Source organism: Ostrea edulis, chromosome 4 (assembly GCF_947568905.1).
Source record: "Ostrea edulis chromosome 4, xbOstEdul1.1, whole genome shotgun sequence".
Classification (NCBI taxonomy): domain Eukaryota; kingdom Metazoa; phylum Mollusca; class Bivalvia; order Ostreida; family Ostreidae; genus Ostrea; species Ostrea edulis.
In genome coordinates, this window is record NC_079167.1 from 15365032 (window position 1) to 15387318 (window position 22287).

At 35.7% G+C, this 22287-nt stretch overlaps 1 protein-coding gene across 2 annotated transcripts in view; it reads right to left on the minus strand.

Moving 5' to 3' along the window:
* Window positions 1-254: 254 nt before the first annotated feature.
* Window positions 255-22287, minus strand: part of LOC125668428 ((E3-independent) E2 ubiquitin-conjugating enzyme UBE2O-like) — a 28853-nt gene continuing 6820 nt past the window's right edge. For both annotated transcript variants that reach the window (XM_048902588.2, XM_056162052.1), the window contains exons 6-20: window positions 20887-21409; window positions 20522-20624; window positions 19354-19462; window positions 18813-18921; window positions 17191-17316; window positions 12881-12996; window positions 11704-12716; window positions 10351-10485; window positions 9239-9339; window positions 9084-9146; window positions 7826-8029; window positions 6011-6068; window positions 5668-5789; window positions 4864-4943; window positions 255-2782 (exon numbers count right to left, since the gene is read on the minus strand). In XM_048902588.2, the coding sequence (XP_048758545.2) occupies window positions 2461-2782; window positions 4864-4943; window positions 5668-5789; window positions 6011-6068; window positions 7826-8029; window positions 9084-9146; window positions 9239-9339; window positions 10351-10485; window positions 11704-12716; window positions 12881-12996; window positions 17191-17316; window positions 18813-18921; window positions 19354-19462; window positions 20522-20624; window positions 20887-21409 (3184 nt within the window). In that variant the 3' untranslated portion in view covers window positions 255-2460. The remainder of the gene's footprint in view (window positions 2783-4863; window positions 4944-5667; window positions 5790-6010; window positions 6069-7825; window positions 8030-9083; window positions 9147-9238; window positions 9340-10350; window positions 10486-11703; window positions 12717-12880; window positions 12997-17190; window positions 17317-18812; window positions 18922-19353; window positions 19463-20521; window positions 20625-20886; window positions 21410-22287) is intronic.

The following is a 22287-nucleotide window of genomic DNA, read 5'->3' on the forward strand; positions in this document are numbered from 1 at the left end:
ATGCCTATATCTTGAACAGTAAGCTTCCAAAAATTTGGTGACCGATAGCTTTCAATATTTGGAATCGAACTGTGTCATTTACAATGGACTTTCTCTTAGCGACTCCAATTTACTCAACTGTTACAAAAGGGCGACCTCGAGATGGGGCTGATGAAAATGTAGTTCCAATGTACATGTATATAAAACCAAAGAATTATATACATATGTGGTTTTTTAAATCATATATTTTATCAAGTTGAATAAACTGAAATTCATATATTTTCATGTTTATTATTAATGTGCATATCAACAAATTCTAGCAGAAAACAATCCACAGATTAACAAATAAAACTCTCTCGGCTGCAAAATACTTTTACAAAGAAAGTACACTGTAACTTGCTTCATACTCCAACAGAGAAAGTATTCATGTATAATGCCTCTTTTTTTGCAGGGTCAAGCATCAAGCCAGTATTGATATCATTCTGGCGTAAATAAATATCAAACAAATTAAACGTATCTCCCGTGTAAAAAAAAAACTGCTTATAATTAAAGCTAAATGTTGGGTGTCATGTCTGGCTCATTACATGAATTCAAATGTCCTGACAAGACATACCTGATGGAACACAGTTTGTCTCTTTAGAGTGTCCCAGTGGGACAACAAAAGATCCAAATATAATCTCCAATGCACTGCCACTTTACTGACTGACACACAGGGATGGGTAATCATTTTGATAATCACCACCCACACTCTGTTGAATGTGACAATCATCGGAGTAGCTAAACCATAAACACGGACATACTTTTGTTAAGAAATCAGTGCTAATGCTTTAGGCGTAAATGCAATAGAATATCAGATTGTACCAGCAACACTTTCTAGTGTTTCAGTATTCAGGGATATAAATTGATTGCTGTATTTTGCTTATTTACATATGAAAATCTTCATTGAATGCAAGTTAAAAGAATCTATGATTAAACGAATACCAATTCAATAATACAAATTACACAGATATGGAATTTGCTTGTGTTAATTTTCTGGACTCTCTTGATGATTTATTGGGAATCACGACTCCACCATTTCAAAAAGGGCTCGCCTGACAAAACCTTACAGTACAATATTATGTTGATCTCCAAAATTCCATTACATGTAAACAGAAACAAAATATGTAAGATTGCAGTATGTATACAATCCTGAATATCTATAAATGCTTCAATAAAAAAAATTGTTCTTTGTCCCTCAATATTGTGCCCTGAACACTGGATTGCATGCCACTTGAACATCTTGTTTGTCCCTTAATTACTTATTTTAGAACAAAATCCAAAACTGGCATCTGAAATATATAGCAAATGAGGCTAGAGGACAACATTTGTATCACAAAATTTGCAAAACTAGACTTTGGCACCAAAATGTTAAACAACTTAAAAGACTTCTAAATTCTAAGAAGCTGAAATTTTGACAATATCATCACACAAGTTGCAAGCTTGTCATTTGTAAACAGAATTAATAGAAGAGGCCCTTGGGCCACGATGCTCACCTCCACCTTGGGAGATCTTCCTGGAACCCGAACAGTAACTCACAAAAAGCCAAGACCTGCTAATGAACCACTACAAACACGACGTGCCTTAGGATGTTTGCATGTTATTTCTCACAAAGTGTAATTAAATTCTAATGCAATAAGACTCCTACTGCAGTAAGTAAAATTAACATTAGAACCAATAGGCAAAGTTTAAGGAAAACTGTTTCCATCTACAATAGTAAGAATCATGGATCAAACTGTCTCGAGTTTATCGACTGCAGCCATCACATAAGCAATGTTTTAGCCTACTGTGTCTTAAATTACACACTGTATTTAAAAGCAAGAACGACCACCATGTGCACGTTGGAATTCAAAATGCACATTTCCCAATAAAGCATACAAATGAAAGTGACTTTACTAGGATTGAAGTAAAAGGATAATTAAATGTTTCAAAGAAAAGTTTACTTTTAAACACTGCTCCTGTATTCCTAAGGCATCATATCCAGTGTAAGATACATGTATATACAAGAGTGTAATTCTTCAAACCCCTACTGTAGACTTAGAGAAGAAGTGAAAATTTACAATCGGCTACCGACAACAGAAGACAGATTAACTTTGATCAAAACAGTTCACCTGGGCTTATGGCTCAGGTGAGCTAAAACACCATTGACAAAACTGATCTCATCTCGGAGGTTCTAAAATAACACTATTAACATTAAACCACATACAAATAGCATAGAACACATAATCACCATTCCCATGGAGGATATAAACATCAAAAGTTTTTGCTATAAAAGGGAATTTATGAACTAGGCCATCTTTAATGGCTACTTATCAAAGAGGAAAGACAATGTAAAATACAATCACCTCAAATGTTGATGAACCTGCACAGCACAATGCATACATCATATTAAAGAATGAAATAAATAATATTAAACTTGGACTAGAATATCTAATATTCATATCATTAAACAGTTGAATCCACATTAAGACACAAAATGTTCTTTTCCACTGTCTGCTTGAAAGTTTCTAAGTATTTTCTCATGGGAATACAAAAGCCTTTAGAAGGAGGAAATAGAGGAAATTCTGGAGGCCTGATGGACCCTGCGTCTTTGTCTTCAAATGGACAGTCAGGTTGTAGTTGGTGTATCGAAGAAGGTGATGAGGACATATCCATTATTTGGTCTGTGGAGTGACCAGCTGCCCCTGATGAGTCACAGTTCAAACAAAGCCCACTATCCTGGTTCACATTGCCTGCATTCATCCAGAACTGGAAGTGTTGGATCATTCTTCAAGTACACGTACAAAGTATGCTTACTATCACAGACCTTCCTAATCTCAATAATAACACATACAAAGTATGCTTATTATCACAGACCTTCCTAATCTCAATAATAACTTCTGGATTTTCAGAGTGAGGAATATAAACAGAGTGGTATTAATCTACTACATGTTGTTCTTGCAAAAATAAAGGGAAACTTGCAACTTTGTGCTGTTTCGTTTCAGTCTGAGAGGAATGCCATGTTTATGCCGATAGTTGGGGTGAAACCTTTATTATCATGAGGTGGACATATCTGCAAGTCGATTCGGGATAATCACACCAAAATTTTGAGATTTTTTTTCTTATAGCAAGCCAGTGTGGTGCGAAGCACTGGCTCTAATGACTAAAGCATGCAAAAAAGTTTTGACAGGAAAAATTTTTGTCGTCAATCCTAGAAGTCCCTTATCAAAAATGGTGGAGATCTTGTCAAGTTACACCTTAATCTAAGATTGCGTGGATTATCATCCTAGTCTTGTAGTCCCTTAGCTCCAAAATACAGTGCACCATTATGTCTAATGTTTAAAGACATGCAATGTTGATGAAAGGCAGGGTAAGATTATGTGTGACATCATGTCTATGTTTTGATGTACAGTCTGTACTTCATAATACGACTGTGACAGATCTTAATTTAGGAGTTTATTTTAAAAAACAGAAAATAAAAGCCTCTGTGTTGTTGTTTTTTCGTACCTAAAAATAACAACCACTCAAATTTATTTACCAATTTGAATTCAGGCATGTCCGGTAATGCGAAACCAAGAAGTTGAGGGCATGTCTGATTACAATCCTAAGCTTCATGTAAATAGTATACACAAACAGTGTATTGTCACATTTACAATACTAAATTATTTACTATGATTCGATACGCAAGAGTTGGTTCTGCATATGATCAATTTTTAAATCGAGACGGGCTACTATCAAACAAGTTGATGTTTTAGGGGTTTCAACAGTCTCGTTTAAAGTCAGCATTTCGCAAATTCTGTGGTCCTTATAATGATCCAGTTTGCCAATACAACCTATCATTGGTTGGGTCTAATACTGTCTGACATGTTAGGTCATTCTTGGCACACTGATTTAAACTACTGATTACTCGGTTTACCTAATCAATATATAGGGCTCAAGGCAGGTGTGATCGGTCAACAGGGGATGCTTACTCCTTTGAGGCACCTGATCCCACCTCTGGTATATCCAGGGGTCCATGTTTGCCCAACTCTCTATTTTGTACTCCTTATATGAGTTATGAGATTGATCACTTCATTATCTTCACTTTCATGCTAAGTTTTAACAGATTATATATAACTTTATTTAAAAAAAGCTTTAGTTTCCACAATTTTATGCAGAAAACACTTTTTAAAAATGTACATTTCATCAGACAATAGGGCCAGGGAAATGGGTGTTACAGCCAGACTTTCAGATATTGCATATGAACTCAACCATTAGTCTACAAACACAATACTCCATGTGACATTATTCTAGAATATTTGAAATGAACAAATTAAATAGAACAGGTGTTATTGTTGGTTTATATGCTGACATCTGTGTACATGTAGTTAACATTGATTTCTGCCTGAGTTAGACACTATAGATAGTATCTGAAACAGTAAATACAACCAACAGATACATGTTAGCATAAAAATAAGATAAAATTCTACAATAATAAAAAATGGACTGGAATACTTCTAGAAATTGCAAATTAAGATCAAACTAATGCTAGTTGATCAACATGAAATTCAATTTTATGTTGATACACAAGTGAAAACTAGATGTGTTGGAGCAACATGAATGTCCACACTGAAGGGCCATAACTCTGCTAAAAGTTATCTAACCTGACCCACGTAAGTACTTGACTTCTATATCCCAAATTTCAACTCAAAATGTCCATGTAGGACTGAGATAATGAGCAGAAACTGTGAAATGTTTGAAATTTCTTTAAAGTCCAAATGGCTCAACTCTCCCAATTTTTTTTTTTACCATTAACCTACATATTGTCACGTTAAATTTAGGCAAAATAGGAGTAAACTACAGAACAACAACTACAACTGTGTCACAAACCTTGCAGCATTTTTTCTGAGGTGCTTTGTCATCTCCTCCTTAAAACTATGTGGAGGATTCTCTATCATTCTGGTCAAACTCTGAAATATGCAAAATATTCTTTGTAATACCCACTGCATTAAAGCTTATGTGACAATCAGACAAAACCTTTGTTTTATTATTAAGAACGTTATCTGACTAAGACTATTAACCCAGATGACTCGTTTAATGGGCCATATTTGAAATGCTGCCTAGAAACTGATCCTTGAGCAGTAATTTTATCATCCCCTCACAAGTTGTGATGGGGATATGGTGTCTTGCCTGTTCATTTGTGCATTTGTCAGTTTGCTCTAGCCCACAAGATTTTCATCTATTTCTTGCAAAACTTTATGGAATGTTACCTTGCAAAAGAATCTGTGTTCTTACATATTATATATGTAAAAATGCATTTAAAAGTCTGAGTCAACATGAAGAAACCTTTGAATTCTGGATGATCTTCAAAGCGCAGTTGAGAGCAAATTGATGCATTCAAATTGTTCAAATTTGTCAATATCTATACTGTTTTTATCATTTTATCAATGCATGTTTTAAAGAACTTTAATAGGCCTTTTAAAAAAGTCAAACTTATAAATCAGACAAGGAAAAGATAATGGACAGATGGATGCCTCCCCCATATCATCATTTGGCCTGTTATAGGCTGGTTATAAATGTAAATAGGGTGAATCTAAAATATGCTAATATAAATGGAGAAAATGGAATAAAGGCAAAAATATAGTGATTGGGAAGAAATTATGAAAAGACAAATATTGACAGGTATATCCTCACTTGTATCAGCTTAATGATGGCCATTTCATTGTACATCTTGCTGTTTTCATGACCAATCACAGATCCCCTCTGTTTTTCAAACCCAGCTTCATTGTAATAGGGTTCTGCCACCAGAATCAGACCTACAAACATGAAAATCAGTGGTCTCTAGCTCTGTTAATATCAAATTGAGACTATATGGACACCTTTAACAAGAAGCTCATGACATACACGTGCATTGTATATGGACATACGCTGTGAAAGCAGCATTTGAATTCAATGTAGATTTTATATCCTCTCAATTCTTTACAAAACATGATCATAAATTCTTTATAAATTATTCAATTATCATAAACACCAGTACCTTGGATAGACACAAGAACCTGCAGCATGTTGGACTTAGCTGTCCACATCTCACTACCCTACAAAACAATCACGTGTGTATGCTAAATGTGCTTCACCAAAAAACAGAATCAACACAGAGAAATACCATAATATAAACAAGAGGCCCAAGGGCCTAGAATCGCTCTTCTGATAAATTGTACAACCCCACCATTTCTATTCTTAGCCTCTTAGTATTCTAAATCTTTAGTTAAATCCTAAGAATTCAAAAAAGTAGGTCAAGGTGACCTACTTTTTAGTCAACACCCTTTGAACATGCAAGACGCATCAACTGACAAAGTTTGATGACTGTAGGTCAAATAGTATCTGAAATATATAAATATAGGTGTCCAATTCCAAAAGTAGGTCAAGTTGACCTACTTTTTGGTCGAAACCCTTCGAACATGCAAGACCCATCAACTGACAAAGTTTGATGACTGTAGGTCAAATAGTATCTGAAATATATAAATAGCCGTCAAATTCCAAAAGTAGGTCAAGGTGACCTACTTTTTGGTCGAGACACTCCATAGACTCAAGATGCATCAACTGTCAAAGTTTGATGATTGTTGGTCAATTAGTGACTGAAATATATAAATATAACTGTCAAATGCCAAAAGTAGGTCACAGTGACCTACTTTTTGGTCGATACACTCCGAAGACTCAAGATGCATCAACTGACAAAGTTTGATGATTGTAGGTCAAATAGTGTCTGAAATATAGTAAAGCTGTCAAATACCAAAAGTAGGTCACGGTGACCTACTTTTTGGTCGACACAAACCGAAGACTGAAGATGCATCAACTGACAAAGTTTGATGATCCTAGGTTTTACAGCGCTCAAAATATGCATCTAAAATTTAAAATGTGAAATTTGAATATCTGCAAAATTCAAAAAGTAGGTCACTGTGACCTACTTTTTTATAAATATGTTTCAAGGCCTCAAGATGCATCAACTTACAAGATTTGATGATTCTAAACCTCTCGGTATTTGAAATAACAACTTAAAATATATCTATAAATGATAAGCCATAAAATTCAGAAAGTAGGTCACGGTGACCTATTTTTCAGTTGACGCATTTCAAGGTCCCATGATCCACCAACTGACAAGTTTTGATGATCATAGGCTTCAAAGTGTCCAAGATATGCATCAAAATTAATTTTAAAATAAATACCTGCAAAATTCAAAAAGTAGGTCACCGTGACCTACTTTTGAGACAACTTGACACAAGGTCCTAAGATGCATCAACTGTCAAAATTTGATGATCCTAGTCCTTATAATGACTAAAATATCTAAGATTTAAGGAATTTAAAAAATTTATAAATTTAGGTCAACTTTGAAGTGACCTTGAGACCACGCCCTTTGCCCCAGGGTAATGCCTTGAACAATTTTTAATCTACAACATATCCTCATCCTTATGTGTAAGTTTGGTGATAATCTGCCCAGTGGTTCTTGAGAAGAAGATTTTTTAGCAACCACTACTTTTGTTTGTATTTTCCTGATTATCTCCCCTTGTTAAAGGGTCACATCCCTCTATTTAGTATGTATGAAAGCCCTTGGGCCAATGATACCCTGTAACAAATTTGAAAAAAATTGGCCAAGAGGTTCTTGAGTTATAGCCCTTTTTCTAAAAAGTTTACTCACACCACACAAATGGCCATAGCATTAGCTCTTTGAGCCTTTGGCTCAGAAGAGCTAAAAAGCTCATATGATAACACAGAGAAAAGCTCATATGATACTTCTAAATACAGGTTGCATGTTGAACCCCTTGTGTTTATAAAACGTAGGGAGTGTAGGTCGTACCTTTCCATCCCAGGTCCCCAGCAGACTGACACACACTTTTCCATCCTCGTACAGGTTGGGGTTGAGTCTGTCTGTGCAGTAGGAAATGTAGTGGAACACTGGAGGTGAGGTTGGGTAGTCGGCAGGCAGGAAGACATCAAAGAAGAAGAGGCCATCCTCATATGGGGTACCCTGAGGCCCGAGGATCATCACAGAAAATAGATCCTGTAATAAATACTACACAATTAGCATCCTCATATGGGGTATCCAGGGCTTGAAACTAACTTTTTATATAATTTCAACGAGTCCGCAGAAAAATTTACCAGTCCACCAGAGTTTTCCAGACATAATTAAACATATTTCGTTAATGTTATTAAAATGAAATATATAATTTAACCCAATATGCCTTAGACAATATTGTAATACTTATGTGAGATTTATATTTACTAATCAGGTTTGCCTGATATCTACAGAGGAATGCCATATGCTCGTTTAAGATTCACAAGTATATTTTCCAGAATGATGTTTTAGAAAATTGACTAGTCCCATCGGACTGACTAAAACAAACGTCAGTCAGTCCGCCAGACTTTTAACCAGTCATTGACTAACGGGCATATGTTAATTTCGAGCCCAGGGTACCCTGAGGCCCGAGAATCATCACAGAAAATAGATCCTGTGATAAATACTCAATAATTAGCATACTTGATTCTGATCAAATCCGGCCAAATTGAATTAAGTCGGGTATACCCGGCAACGCGCTAAGAATCAAGTGACCCAGCTACAATACAGTTATGAAAATGTTGACATTCTATTGTATAAACATTATTTGGCATAGAAATGGTCAACATATTTAAAAATCATGTCTATTTCACCAGTGTAAAAATTTCATCTTAGAATAAGCAACTACTGTCTCCAAGGGTGCCAGCTTGAAGTCGCCTTCACCTATCACAATTTTCCGGCTCAATTGACTTAACTGGCAGGATGCGTGCACAATTCCAGCTCACAATCAAGTGTGTCGCCGATCATCGCCGGTGAACCCGAGTACGCCAGATCGATAGAATCAAGTATGCTAATAAAGATATATACACCCTACAAACACTAGCACTGTACATGAATATGCATAAATAATTCTGCATTTGAATAATTCAACTCACGAAACATAAGATCTTATCTAAATTTTTCTTCATTAGATTATAAATGATTGATTCGATTACAATTTCTTCCACTTTTCTTATTCTTGCATGAATTTAAAATCTAATATTTTCCTGCTAGTACAAACCATTCTGTCCTCGAAACCTTTCACTAAAATGCCACTTGGTAGATTGCTTTGAAGCAGTTCATACTAAAAAGAAACAAAAAGAAACATGAACTTTGTCGCATTCTTCAATGCCTTATTAATTGTGATAAATGTCAAATATTTAGGATTTTTTTTACCTCCTTTTTGACTGCTCTTAAGAAAGACTTGGGATCCTGAGGGGAGTAAACCTTGGATGCAAAATTATGGGTAGATGGAGCCACATCACAAATCTGAAAGCCTACAAAGACATGTTTGATACCTATTTATATTTCATGCTGATTTTCATCATGCTTATACTTCATCCTAGACCAGGGTCCTCAATTCATTATTAGCAAAAGACCAACCCATTGTACACTTCCATAATGTTACAACCTGTGAAATCACAATTAAACGTGGTTGTTTAAGAGCCTACAAAGCAATCTGAGATGTAATGGAAACCATTTATGTCCATATGTGACCTGGGGACTTCACCAAAATGAATATTGAAATTGTAATCTTATTCAATTACACTACAAAATTAATGGCTCTTAATTTTAATTTCATTCAAAATCATACTCTCATTGACTTTTTCAAAAATAAGAAATACAATATACTACTTTTTGAAATAACAAAATATTTTTTGAGACTGAAATGTGTCTTTAATCATTCAAGCATCAACGTGAAATGAAACAGCAGCTTTAACATCTTTGTAAACATATCCTTATATACACATGTCCAATATATCTGACCTTTGACCTTTTGAATGATTCCTAAATCAATGAAGGTTATTTCCATACTATAAGAAGTCTGTGTCTGAAGTTTCATTACTCTGGGGAAAAGGAAACCAGTTAGAGCACCAAAACTGTTTTCTTATCAGTGTCCTGTTGACTTGACCTTAACCTTGAAATGATCTTGTCCTATTTACTCATCATTGGTGTAAGTTAAATCAATTCAGCCTCAGCTCTAAACCAGACTTACAAGTTGATTTCTATATACCTATCCCTATTGTTTGCAGGAGTGAGGGAATAATGATAAAACAGTCTTAATTCAAGTGGAGAATTTTCAAGTGGTGTTATATTTGAGATGTCATCCAGAAACCAAGGTGTTACAGACAAACTCAGAGACCCAAATTTAATATTCCCTTGCATTTTCACAAAAACAGGTGACAACAATATAGAGGCTAATATTAATTAGATTATGTTTTACTCCATTATAACAAATGAAAGCACTGCATGGGTACAAATGAAGTAGAAATGCTAATAGAATTGACCTTGTGTTTTAGCGGTGACTTGTTTATAGGCCCCCACTTCCTCTTTGAGTTCTGTTACACCCCATGTCTCTTCAAGGCTTTTCTCTTCATCCAGTTCCTTACAATTTGTCTCCACATTAGATGCCATCTCCATATCTACAATATTGCAAATAACTTGCAATAAGATTTACAAAATCTTTTCACAGAAAATTTTAAGATTAAAAAAATAAACCAATGGATATCCATGGGTCCTATCATACACCAGAATGGTTCCATTTTTCAACAGGTTAACTTTAAACTTTAAGCATGCCCAGGCCCTTGGGCAACAACTTTGAATCATTGTTGTGCATTTATTCTGGCTCTGAAGAATAGCTTTAAAATATTTTTAGTTGTGAACAATCTTGAATCTTTACCATTTAAAACGATGTACAATAACAGACGGTTAGAACACACATGCTTATATTGAATTCATGTTTACAGCAGAGTGATATTCATTCCTGCAGTTTTAAATCATATTTTGAACTTATTGCATACAATGAATTACATTAACAATGAATTAAATTTGTTCATCACAAGCACTTCACTATCAGCATGTTTTACTGTTTATCCCATGTACAACTTACTGTGGCCCCCACATATCCCCAAGGAACAAATTTAAAATCTTTATTATGTATGAGGAAGCTTTCAAGTAAGTTTTGGCTTGTCTGGCTCAGTGGTTCTTGAGAAGATGATTTTTTTAATCACCCTACCTGACTTTGACTGTTAACAATCTTCCAATAGAAGAGGGCATGACCTTCCGTGTAGGTGAACCAATAACACATTACTCATTTCCTGTACATTTGTGATACTGTCTTTACAATATACAAGCAAATGACCTACACTAAGTTATATCAATTTACTTTGAGCTTTATAAATGGGAAGCACAATAGGCACCCTGGTAATTAAGATATAATTCAGGATTCCACTCTTACTGTTTAAACTTTTGACCTTTGACAGATGAACCTTACTGTCTTCCCCAAAAGTATTCTAGCTCTGACTAAAATCAGGGGGCTATAATGGGGAGAATTTATGAATATACTACTAATGCACCTATGAAATAAATTTCTCGCAACTATAACCCTGACCTTATTTGACATTCAAGATTAATCGGTTTTACGTCTGATAAACAGAACATACATCATTGCAATATTTACCTGAAGTTTTTGACAAATCATTTGATTACAAAAGTTATTTCAGTCTCCTCTATGCATGTGGTTTGAGTTGATTAATGTGCAACAAACTGAGCCTTAACAAACTGGTGTTTCCATGGACACTGTCACACTGAAGCCTTAACAAACTGGTGTTTCCATGGACACTGTCACACTGAAGCCTCACCTTCTACAAGCTTGGCTCCTTGAGATTCCTCACTCTCTGGTTTGTCCGTCTGCTTACATTCATTACCCTCCCCCATCCACTGCTTTGTTTTCTCCCACCGCTCACCAATCTCATATCGTATCTTTACCATCTGGATGAGCATCAGTTGACAGAATCTTTTACACACATCCTCCTTCTTTCTCTGTTTTGAGACCCATGTCTCCCTATCTAAAGAAGCCCCACTCCCCTTGGACTCACCCAGACCAGAATCACAGTCACTAACTTCAAGACCCGACTCCTGACTCACATTCAGTTCTTTCTTGTCACTGGAAACATTTAAACATTCTTCATGCGTCTGCCAACATTCAGGATCACCATTACATTTCATTGGAGAGGCTGACTTTGCATCATTGTTTGTTACATTGGGCAAACTTTCTTCAGCTGAAGTTGCACCAAATGAAATATCGTGTGCATTTCCATTTTGTAAATTTGCACTTTCCTGAGCACTAGATTCTTGGTTTTGTACTTGCGAGGCTGTGAAAGTCTTCATCACTGACTGAACTATTGCGTTAGCAAGATGAGTGAGCTCTGATTCTGGACTGTTGGGTTTGTTAGTCTCTGAGAACACGTGATTTGTGGTATCTTCCGATGCCTGAGAAATGCTGGCAGTGGAATCATCCTTGTCAGGGGATTCATTGCTTCCTCCACTTTTCCTTTTCTCATATATCTTTAACAAGCGATCATTCAATTCATTTCTCTTCTCATCATACATCAACAATCTAATTTCCTCCAGTAACTTTGCTAGCTCTTCTTCTTCAAAGAAATGAGATTTGAGGATTTTCTCCAGATCCTGGCAGCGTTTATAGACAGCAATTACATCTCTTAGATACCTGTAGGTTATTGTTATCTTTCCTGTGAAAGTGAAAAATATTTTCTGTAGGTTTTCCAGGGCCGTCTGAGCTCTGGACAATAAAGCATCCAGTTCCTCCTTCTTTTCTCTGGTTATGAACATGAGGGAGATGCCTCCTTCACCACTGAAATTGGAAAACAGAAAAAATAACTAGTTGATGACATTGATGACATCTGTAAACTTTTTGTTTTTGGTAAGTAGACTGGAATCAATAAGTCTGTAAACTTCAGTATAGCTGTTTGTCTAACAAATTTTGTTTCAAATGCATGCACATTCTGAAAACCTTACTTGTCCTCTGAGTCTACAGCCTCTTCATCCTCTGTCTCCCAGCTCATGTCTGAGTCCTCCTCCTCCTCTGTCTCCTCTTCTTCTGTAGACCAACTCGAGCTATCAAACTCGCTCATCTACAAAATACAGTCTTTTCTTTCACAACTCAATGTCTGGAAATTGCATCGAAATAGTAACTACATTTTGTATATATATCACATCATATATACAAGAATACCAGGGGTCGTCACGGTCACTTAAGTATCATACATCAAACAAGAAGACCAGGGTTTACTGTAACTAACTAATTATCGGACATAGAGAAATTCTATAATAAAAAGTCATTTAACTACTGAATAAGTGTAAATAAATATTTTTCTACATTTATATTTGTTGTTTCTATTGCTGAGACAGTGTGAATGAATATTTTCTCTGTGTTATTGTTTTTCTTTTACTATCTTAATATCCTTTAATTACAATTATATAGTATAGGGTTATTGAACTTATATTGGTGAATATTGGCGCGAGTTGGCTGTGAAAATGCACGAGCTTGCGAGTGCATTTTGACAGCCAATGAGTGCCAATATTCACCAATATAAGTTCAATAACCCTTTCATTATATAGCTAAAGTATTTAGTTGTTAAATCATATCCCTTTTCACTCAAAATACTCTAAAATAGACGAGAATTCATCAATGTTGGCAGTGTGCAATATCAGCATGCATTTCTTAACTGTTCAATATTAAACCTGTCATTGATGCATGAAGCAAACTGATTTTGTGAATGGGAACATCATACCATTAATTTATGTACAGTAAAACATTTTGTTTAAGTAAATATCAAATACCGGCTCTGTCAGGTTCGGAGGACCGTCGTCTGCCATTTTTGGCTTGTTTACGTCGTTACGGTAATGTCAATATTGAACGCTCATACTCGGAATGTTTCAGGCGCACACAATTTACGCAATGCAAAGTTAGCATTCAATAAATTCTCAGGATGTTGAACACTGACATTCTCTAGATTTTACGCAGATTTGATAATAGACTATTTATTAGCTATATAATAAAAGTCAATACGATTTTTAGAAGGGTTTACGCGCCAAAAACGAACATCGTTAATTTCCGTTATATCCCCATATATCAAAGTTATGTGTCATTAACTAACAATGCTCCAGAATAATTTGAATATAATTAACGTTCAGCAAAGAAAAATAACCAAAAAAATTCATTTTAATAAAAAAAAAATCAGATCTATTGCCAATTGCATAGCTGCCAACATTATGAAATGGAAAATAGTAAGGCAGGGGTCAGGGCCGCTGGAGAACTTTTATGAATAAATATGTAACCTGAGCAATTTTAGGCATATTTCAAATCCAAATTTAATGAATTTAGACATACTAATTGTCAAGCATTAAATGATTTTACAACTGCAGAAAGTCAAATTTTATACATCTTTTATTAATTTTACCTTCTAAAACTTGTGTACAAAATCTTGCTACATTAGTACAAATCATAATTTTACAGTTACTGTGTCAGTTATTCTGGCAAATTATTTAATGTTATTTTCCCCGCCGTGAGAAATGTTGAAGTTTGTCAAACAGATTGTACACTTAGCATACAAACTCCCACTTTCTGACTTTGAAACGAATAGATGTTTACTTGCATATTGTTCTTTGAATTTCTGGCTTCATTCGGTTTTCTTCTTCGGGGGATTATTGTTGTTATTTCCATCAATGCATCCTTACGTTTAGTAGCAGCTGCCATATTGTTTATTTCAAAGCATTAAAATGATCGAGATTTTGTATATACATGTATATAGACTATGCAAACAAACGTAGTAACGACTATGGCTTGTTTATTATAAAAGTAAAAACCAATGACGGACAGCTCTAAAACTTTTGAAATGTCAACTAAGCGAAAATCGGAAGATATATAGTGAAATCGTAAGGCGTATTTTCGGCCCTAAAATCGTAAGCCTTACGCCAAAATCGTGAGGGTTGGCAGCTCTGCAATTGAAAACACAATACACATGTGCAGAGTAACATTGGCCTTTGAAAGCGGTTTTATCTACGTAATTCACACCTGGCTTTGCTCGTATCAAGATTCTCTTTGATGGATGGTACTTCATTTATATGCCTGAATCAAAGTACGTCTACCTGACCATGTGAACATGCTTTACTCCCCGGGTATGGATGCTTTCGTTTTCATGTGCGCCGCCATTACGATAAACAAAACTTTTAGGTTAATAGATAGGTCATGGCAAGAATATTCTTCAACAAGATGTGTTTGTGAAACACAAATGCCCCCGATAATAGCCAATTCCGAAGATGGCCAAGGTCACAAGGGCAAATATCTTGGTACCAGTAGAAAGATCTTGTCAAAAGTGCTCATGTACAATATGAAAGCTCTAATATTTACCATTTAGAAGTTATGACCAATGTAAAAAAAAAATTAAAAGTAGGTCAAATGTCAAGGTCAAAAGGTTCAATACCAACGGAAAGGTCTTGTAACAAGGAATACTCATGTGAAATATCTAAGTTCTATCACTTATTGTTCAAAAGTTATTAGCAAAGTTAAAGTTTTCATAAAGAAGGTCAAACTCCAAGGTCAAGGGGTCAAAAATGTTGGTACCCACGGAAAGGTCTGGTCACAAGGAATACTCATGTGAAATATCAAAGCTCTATCACTTATTGTTCAAAAGTTATTAGCAAGGTTAAAGTTTTCAAAAAGTAGGTCAAACTCCAAGGTAAAGGTCACGGGGTCAAAAATGTTGGTACCCACGGAAAGGTCTGGTCGCAAGGAATACTCATGTGAAATATCAAAGCTCTATCACTTATTGTTCAAAAGTTATTAGCAAGATTAAAGTTTCAGACAGAATGACAGACAGGACAAAAACAATATGCCCCCCCGATCTTCGATCTCAGGGGCATAAAAACTACAGTCGTTGAGAAAACAAAATCTAAAAACCGATTAATAGGAATAAAATTTTCTTAATCGAGCACTTAGAATTTGCCAACAATCTATTTTCGATTATAATCGATGATTGGAACACCGCTACCTATCACTCACCATTCAGAAGTTATAAACAAGGTTCAAGTTTAGACAGATAAATCCAATATGTCCCTTTAGTCATGGGGGCACAAAAAACTTGAATCCACACAACTTGGGAACATTTGCATTTAGATATGATTTAGTGTGGTCCTGCTAATCTTGATAAGAATTTGTTTAAATTAATTTCCTGTATAGTCCCATATGAAACTTTTATCTCCTACTGTGGTTCTACCCCATCCCTGGGGCCACTGAATTGAACAAGCTTGAATTTGCACTACCAGAAGATGCTTACATATTAATACAACTAATCATGGCCCTGTTGTTCTTAAGAAGATTCTAAAGATGCTTTCCTAGATATATTCCCATCTAAAACTTTGATCCACTATTGTAGCCCCACCCTTGGGGCCATAATTTTAACAAACTTGAATCTGCACCATGTCAGGAAGCTTTCAGGTAAATTTCAACTTTTCTGGCCCAAATGTTCTTGAGAAGATTTTTAAACGACCCCCACACTATTTTTGCTTTTTCTTCATTATCTACCCTTTCAAGGAAGCATGTACTTTTATTTCAATAAGCTTGAATCCCCTTAACCCAAGGATGATTTGTTCCAAGTTTGATAGAAATTGGCCAAGTACAGACTCGTAGTTCTGGAGAAGAAGATGAAAATGTGAAAAGCTTACAAAGACTACAACCACAATGCCAACAACAATGGCAACCACAGTCAACAGACAAATTTGTATCAGAAAAGCTCCGACACTCAAGCCTTCTGCTTACGCGAGTTAAAAAGAATCACATGTGTCAAATTGATGCAGATACAGTTCACTGTATATTTTAAGAAAATGTCATTTGAGCGTTTCAGTTAGATGCGGTCTGCAATACATGACAGTGACACTTTGAATGAAATTGATTAAAAGAAACAAATGATAATCGGCAGCCTGGCAGGTTAAAACAAATAGTGCATGCTATTGAGGTTCAAATTGAAAATTGAATCCCTCAAAAAGCATTGTAAACTTAGGTTGCACCTCGGTTAACAATAGTTTTCTCGGGGTGAAAATTTCATGTTACCCTCAACTACTTGCACTGTTTATATAATGTGGCCCTGCCCTGGGCCCATGAGGATGAGACATGATCCAAACTTAAATCCCTTACTTCCCAACTTGCAGATCTTATCATAAGAACTCCTTTTCTAAATGAGTTGAGTTCTTGAAATAGAATCTGTAATCCGTAAACCATTTCTGTATGTAATTTAGTACAACACCAATCTTCTAAAAATCTGCCTTACCTCATCCCCTACAATGTAGAGTTCTTGTGGGTAACACCGTGTGATCTCGCCTGAAGGCCATTGGACATTGATGATCCCTTGAGGGTCCAAACTGTGAATCTGGCCCACTGTCTCTTTACTTTCATCCTGCATATTTCAGAAAATATTAAAGTCATGTAATTGTAGCACCTTCAAACAGAACTTAATAAATCTACCACTCTGAAGTTTTTGACTACTAAATGTTCATTCGGACTGGTAAAAATTAACAGTAGACTTCACTGAGCAGACTGTTAAAATTCATTTTTAAAAAGTCACCAGTATACAAGAAACAGGTTGAAAACTCTATTCTAATAACTTCATTAAAATTACACATTCACATTAGAAAATCAAGATACGTATCGGAAAACGAACACAGGACTTACAGGTATGTTCGGATTGGTAATAATATCTTTGTAAAAACTATATAAATAGTCATACAAAATTTTACTTTTGATTTCACATTGTCAGAAATGTTGTAATGTGAATGTTACTCTTTTGAAATTGGATTGCCCATGGGCAATTACAGGTCTGTTATTTACTTGCCCTTCCTTAAAAACCAGTTGTCCCAGCTACCAAAAAGTGGAATTGGTCAGCCACTGGGCCATATACACAGAAATAAGAAATCCTTAAAATTTGAACCTGTAATGTATATGTATATGTATTTCTTTTTTAAAACTCTAATCACTGTTTGAGCTGTTCAGCTGTTCAGAATTTAATTTCTGTAACCTACCTGTATTTCTGTAACTCTAACTACTGTCTGAGCTGGTCAGAATTTGATTTCTGTCACCTATGCAATCTAATTAAAATCAGATGCTAAGATACGCTCACAATCGCTACAATAGGATCTAACATAATCCCATAGGGGGTCATGTCCGCATGACCTTTCGCTTGGAATATTCATGAGAACTATCAACCAGTTATATTGCACCATACAGACAATGATGGCTATTTAGGCAGTTCCCGGCAATTCATAAACAAGTTCCAGTAATCTCTTTCCCACGAAATGTATTCTACACTATAAATTTGTATATTCTCACATAAGGAATTTTAAACTTTCGCAACAATGCCTAATCTATTCCGTTCATACAAACAGCAAAATACACGATATGAAATACACCCAAATTAAATTAATTGTGATTTATGTATGAGTAGGTTGGGTACAATTTGAATAGTTTTCAAGATGGTTTACCTAATCAATGCAAGGAATATAACGCCAGTCAACGTAAACAGTGCATTGTTACGTCACCTCTGGCTGCGATGTGTTTTCTTTCAAACCAAACAATCGCAGACAATATTTCCTTGAATTGTGAACACCGATGATTTCATAGGTGACATGCTGATTGGCTAACATAAAGTTCACATGAACATGACCCCTAGTCGGGTTATGTCAGATCTTCTTACGCAGAGTATACGGTGCAGATCTAAGAAGTCTGATTTTAATTAGATTGGTCACTTATGGTTACTACCTATATTTCTGTAACTCTAACTACTGTCTGAGCTGGTCGGAATTTGATTTCTGTAACGTATGGTTACTACCTGTATTTCTGTAACTCTAACTGTCTGAGCTGGTCAGAATTTGATTTCTGTAATGTATGGTTACATACCTGTATTTCTGTAACTCTAATTACTGTCTGAGCTGGTCGGAATTTGAAGTCTGGATGATCCTTTAGGTCATATGCACTAACCTCCACTGCCTCAACATTTTCCTCTGGTCTACAACAATCCCCAAGCAAATGCATTTATACAGAAACAACTATTAAAACATAATCAGTTTTATACAAATTTTCTTTTTATTTCAACGAATATCTATCAATTTAGGAGTAGTTGACTAAATCCACCGCTTGAAAAGTACATGTACAAGCAGAACTGATGTCCCAATAAACATTGGGCAGTCTATACATGATTGGCCAGAATAATGAAGGATCTGTCTATGATTCAAGCTTCACTACCAATGTCTATGACTCAGTCACTTTTTTACCTTTTACATAGGACAGACAATAGCTACGTAATATCATTTTAGACACAAAAAATATGCACATAAAATGTTAGCATATGTACCACCAGGTGCAACGTCTCCTGACTAAACAGAAGAACTTGTGGATTAGTGTAACTAATCTACAGTAAAGCATTGATAAAGACATCTACCTTTCTCCTTTATATATATCCACAGTTTTCAGCCATTTGACTAGACACGTTCTCTCTTTGTGGTTAGAGCTCACCACTACACCATAGTCACAGTTCTTTGCAGCAACTTCTGAAGGCGAAAAAAAACTCGTAAGGTCAGTTGTATATCTCAGATTAATACTGTTGACATTCTTGCTGAGTTAAAATGTCAAGCAATTACAAAGCAAGGGTATATGAAAATGCAACTACTATTTAGTAAATATAGTAGCATGGCATTTAATACAAAGCATACATACATACATATGGCAGAGGTTCAACACAGGCATGTTGGACATGACTAACACACAGGTAATACAGAGGAAAATACGTGTTAATAGTTACATGGTTTGACTTCGAGTGTCGGGGAAACCCGCTCGTGCGCAATGTCATGGTTCACTACGCATGACCCGTCTATTTACGGACACCTAACTCGACTGGGGTTTAAATCCAGGTTCGCTTGTTGAACACAGGCGAGACTTACACGAGTATGGTACTCAAAAGTGTACAGCTAACTTTATAGAATAGATAAAAGGTATCTTGTGTAAGATTGTGAATTGCACTAAAAGACTGTACATATATTTCTTTCATATTTCATTTGTACTGGCAGTAATAATGCTGGAATTAGACTATTATAATTCAAATTCATTTTTTCTAATGTTGTAAGATGCTGGTTGGGTATTATCCTCAATATTTGGAAATCTGGTAGTTCTAATAAATGTGCAGAACTTAAATGCAGTACAATCAAGCATATGGATGTGACTGCTGTAGGAACATTATTCAAGATAGTATTCACTTGCAGACAACAACCCCACCTCTTTTGCAAAAGCTGATTTTGTTATGGACTCCCCTTTCAAGATTCATAAGTTCTAATAAAGCTTATTTTTCTAGTCCTCTAAAGCTTTCACAATTTACCAGCACTTGACATCTTACTTTGTACAAGTCTATATTAGGTAAACTTTAGTCAGTCTTATTTCTTTCTCAGGTTAACCCGACTCAGCTGGCATTTCAACCTGGCTTACCTGATCCATGGATCAGCCACTGAGTTGTTCTTACGTGATCCAAAGATACACAAACTTGCCATTAGAATGGTCTGCAGGTATACGCAAGTTGTGAACATGATTGGCTTTCTTAGGTGTATACATAAACCTACCTTTGGCATCAACAACGTAATCTCCAGGAAAGAATTCCAGTTCATCAAGGTAGTGTATGGGGAAGAGCTCAGGAGAGGGAATGTCTGACTCCACAGTCCCATCCTACAAGGGAATACTGTGCCTATAACCTTGGTGCCAGACAACAATGACAAAGCCATTACAGCCTTTTTAGGCATTTTTAATTTAGTAAACTTCCAATAGAGGTTTTTTTCCAAAATTTTTGTAAAAAATCTAACAATTTGCAATTAAGGATAAATGTATTTATAAAAATATGAAAATTCTATGATCCTTGTGAAAATATTAAGTAACACTACAAAAGAGACAATGTGATTTTGTGATATTCACTATGGAATTTGTACTGTACCTGCCACATGACGGTTGCCGTGGAGAAGGTGTAACAGACACCTACTGCTACCTTCTCTCCTGGTAAACATTTGGGGAATTCCGGTTCAAACTTGACCGTCTGCTTGGCCCGTTTACCTCCCTTCTTTCCTCCACTTCCTGATTTATGTCCTTTTCTTCCTTTATGCCTACTGTGACTTGAAGAGTGCTTTTTGTGAGTTTTTTCTTCCTCAGGTTCTGATTCTGATGTGTCGACATCTTCATACTCATCATTTTCATCCACCTTTGCCTGAACTTCACCAGCAATGTCTCCATTGACCAAAGCTGCAGGCTCTTCCTCTTCACTGTTTTTTTGGCCTCCAGTCTTTTTCACTTCATCATTTTCTACCAATTTTTCTGGATCTCTATGAGGGTTTAACATAATGTCTGGTATAAAGCTCAGTTTGGGTGGAATTTCTGAGAGTTCATCACATGGTTTTATAACATACTGAGCAAAATCACTAATCTGTAAACTGCAGTGCGCAAACCAGTCCAAAATCTGCAACCTACAAATAAAGATTACACAGCTTTTTAAATATATCAAAACATTTTAGTGTCAGTCAAAATCATGCTAGCAATACATATGACAACAAATCCAACAAGAGGCCCATGGCCCACAATGCTAAATGAATCTTAAGAGCATTAATCTGCATTACATTCTCATAAATCGATTTCTTTTCATGAGAAAAGTTAAACCATAAACAAGAGGCACTGTGAGCAATGCTCATTAAGAATACCCCCCGCTTACCCCAATCTCCCAAAAGGGTGTTGTTAATAGGTATAAATTACCTTTTTCCTGAGTGTAAAAATAAGGTATGCCTTTGTAGAAGAAAATGGAAGATATAGTCCGAACACAAATCCATGGTATAAACCTATAATTTTGACCTTGAGATCAAAGGTCGTCATAAAGAGGTCATGAATGTACATGACACATAGTTTCATGGTGATACACCCATGTCTTATGGTATGACTATGTCAAAACCCTATATCATGAAATGTAAAGTCTTGCCATAAGGAATCAATATTCAAAATATGAAAGCCCTACCTTAAACAGTTCAAAATATATTGCATAGGTCAACTTTTGTTAAAAGTGTGTCAAAATCCAAGGTCAAAAACTTTGGTACCAAAAGAAAGACCTTGTCACAAGAAATGCATACAGGAAACATGAAAGACATATCTCTCACCATTCAAACGTTATGAGCAAGGTTCAAGTTTCGGACAGACAGACAAACAGACAGGACAAAAACAATCTGCCCCCTGACTTTAGTCACTGGCATAAAAAAAACCTTGAATCTACATAACAGTTGCATTTTGATATGATTTAGTGTTTTTCTATATATTCCCTTATAAAACATTGATCTCCTTTTGTTGTCCCATCCTACCC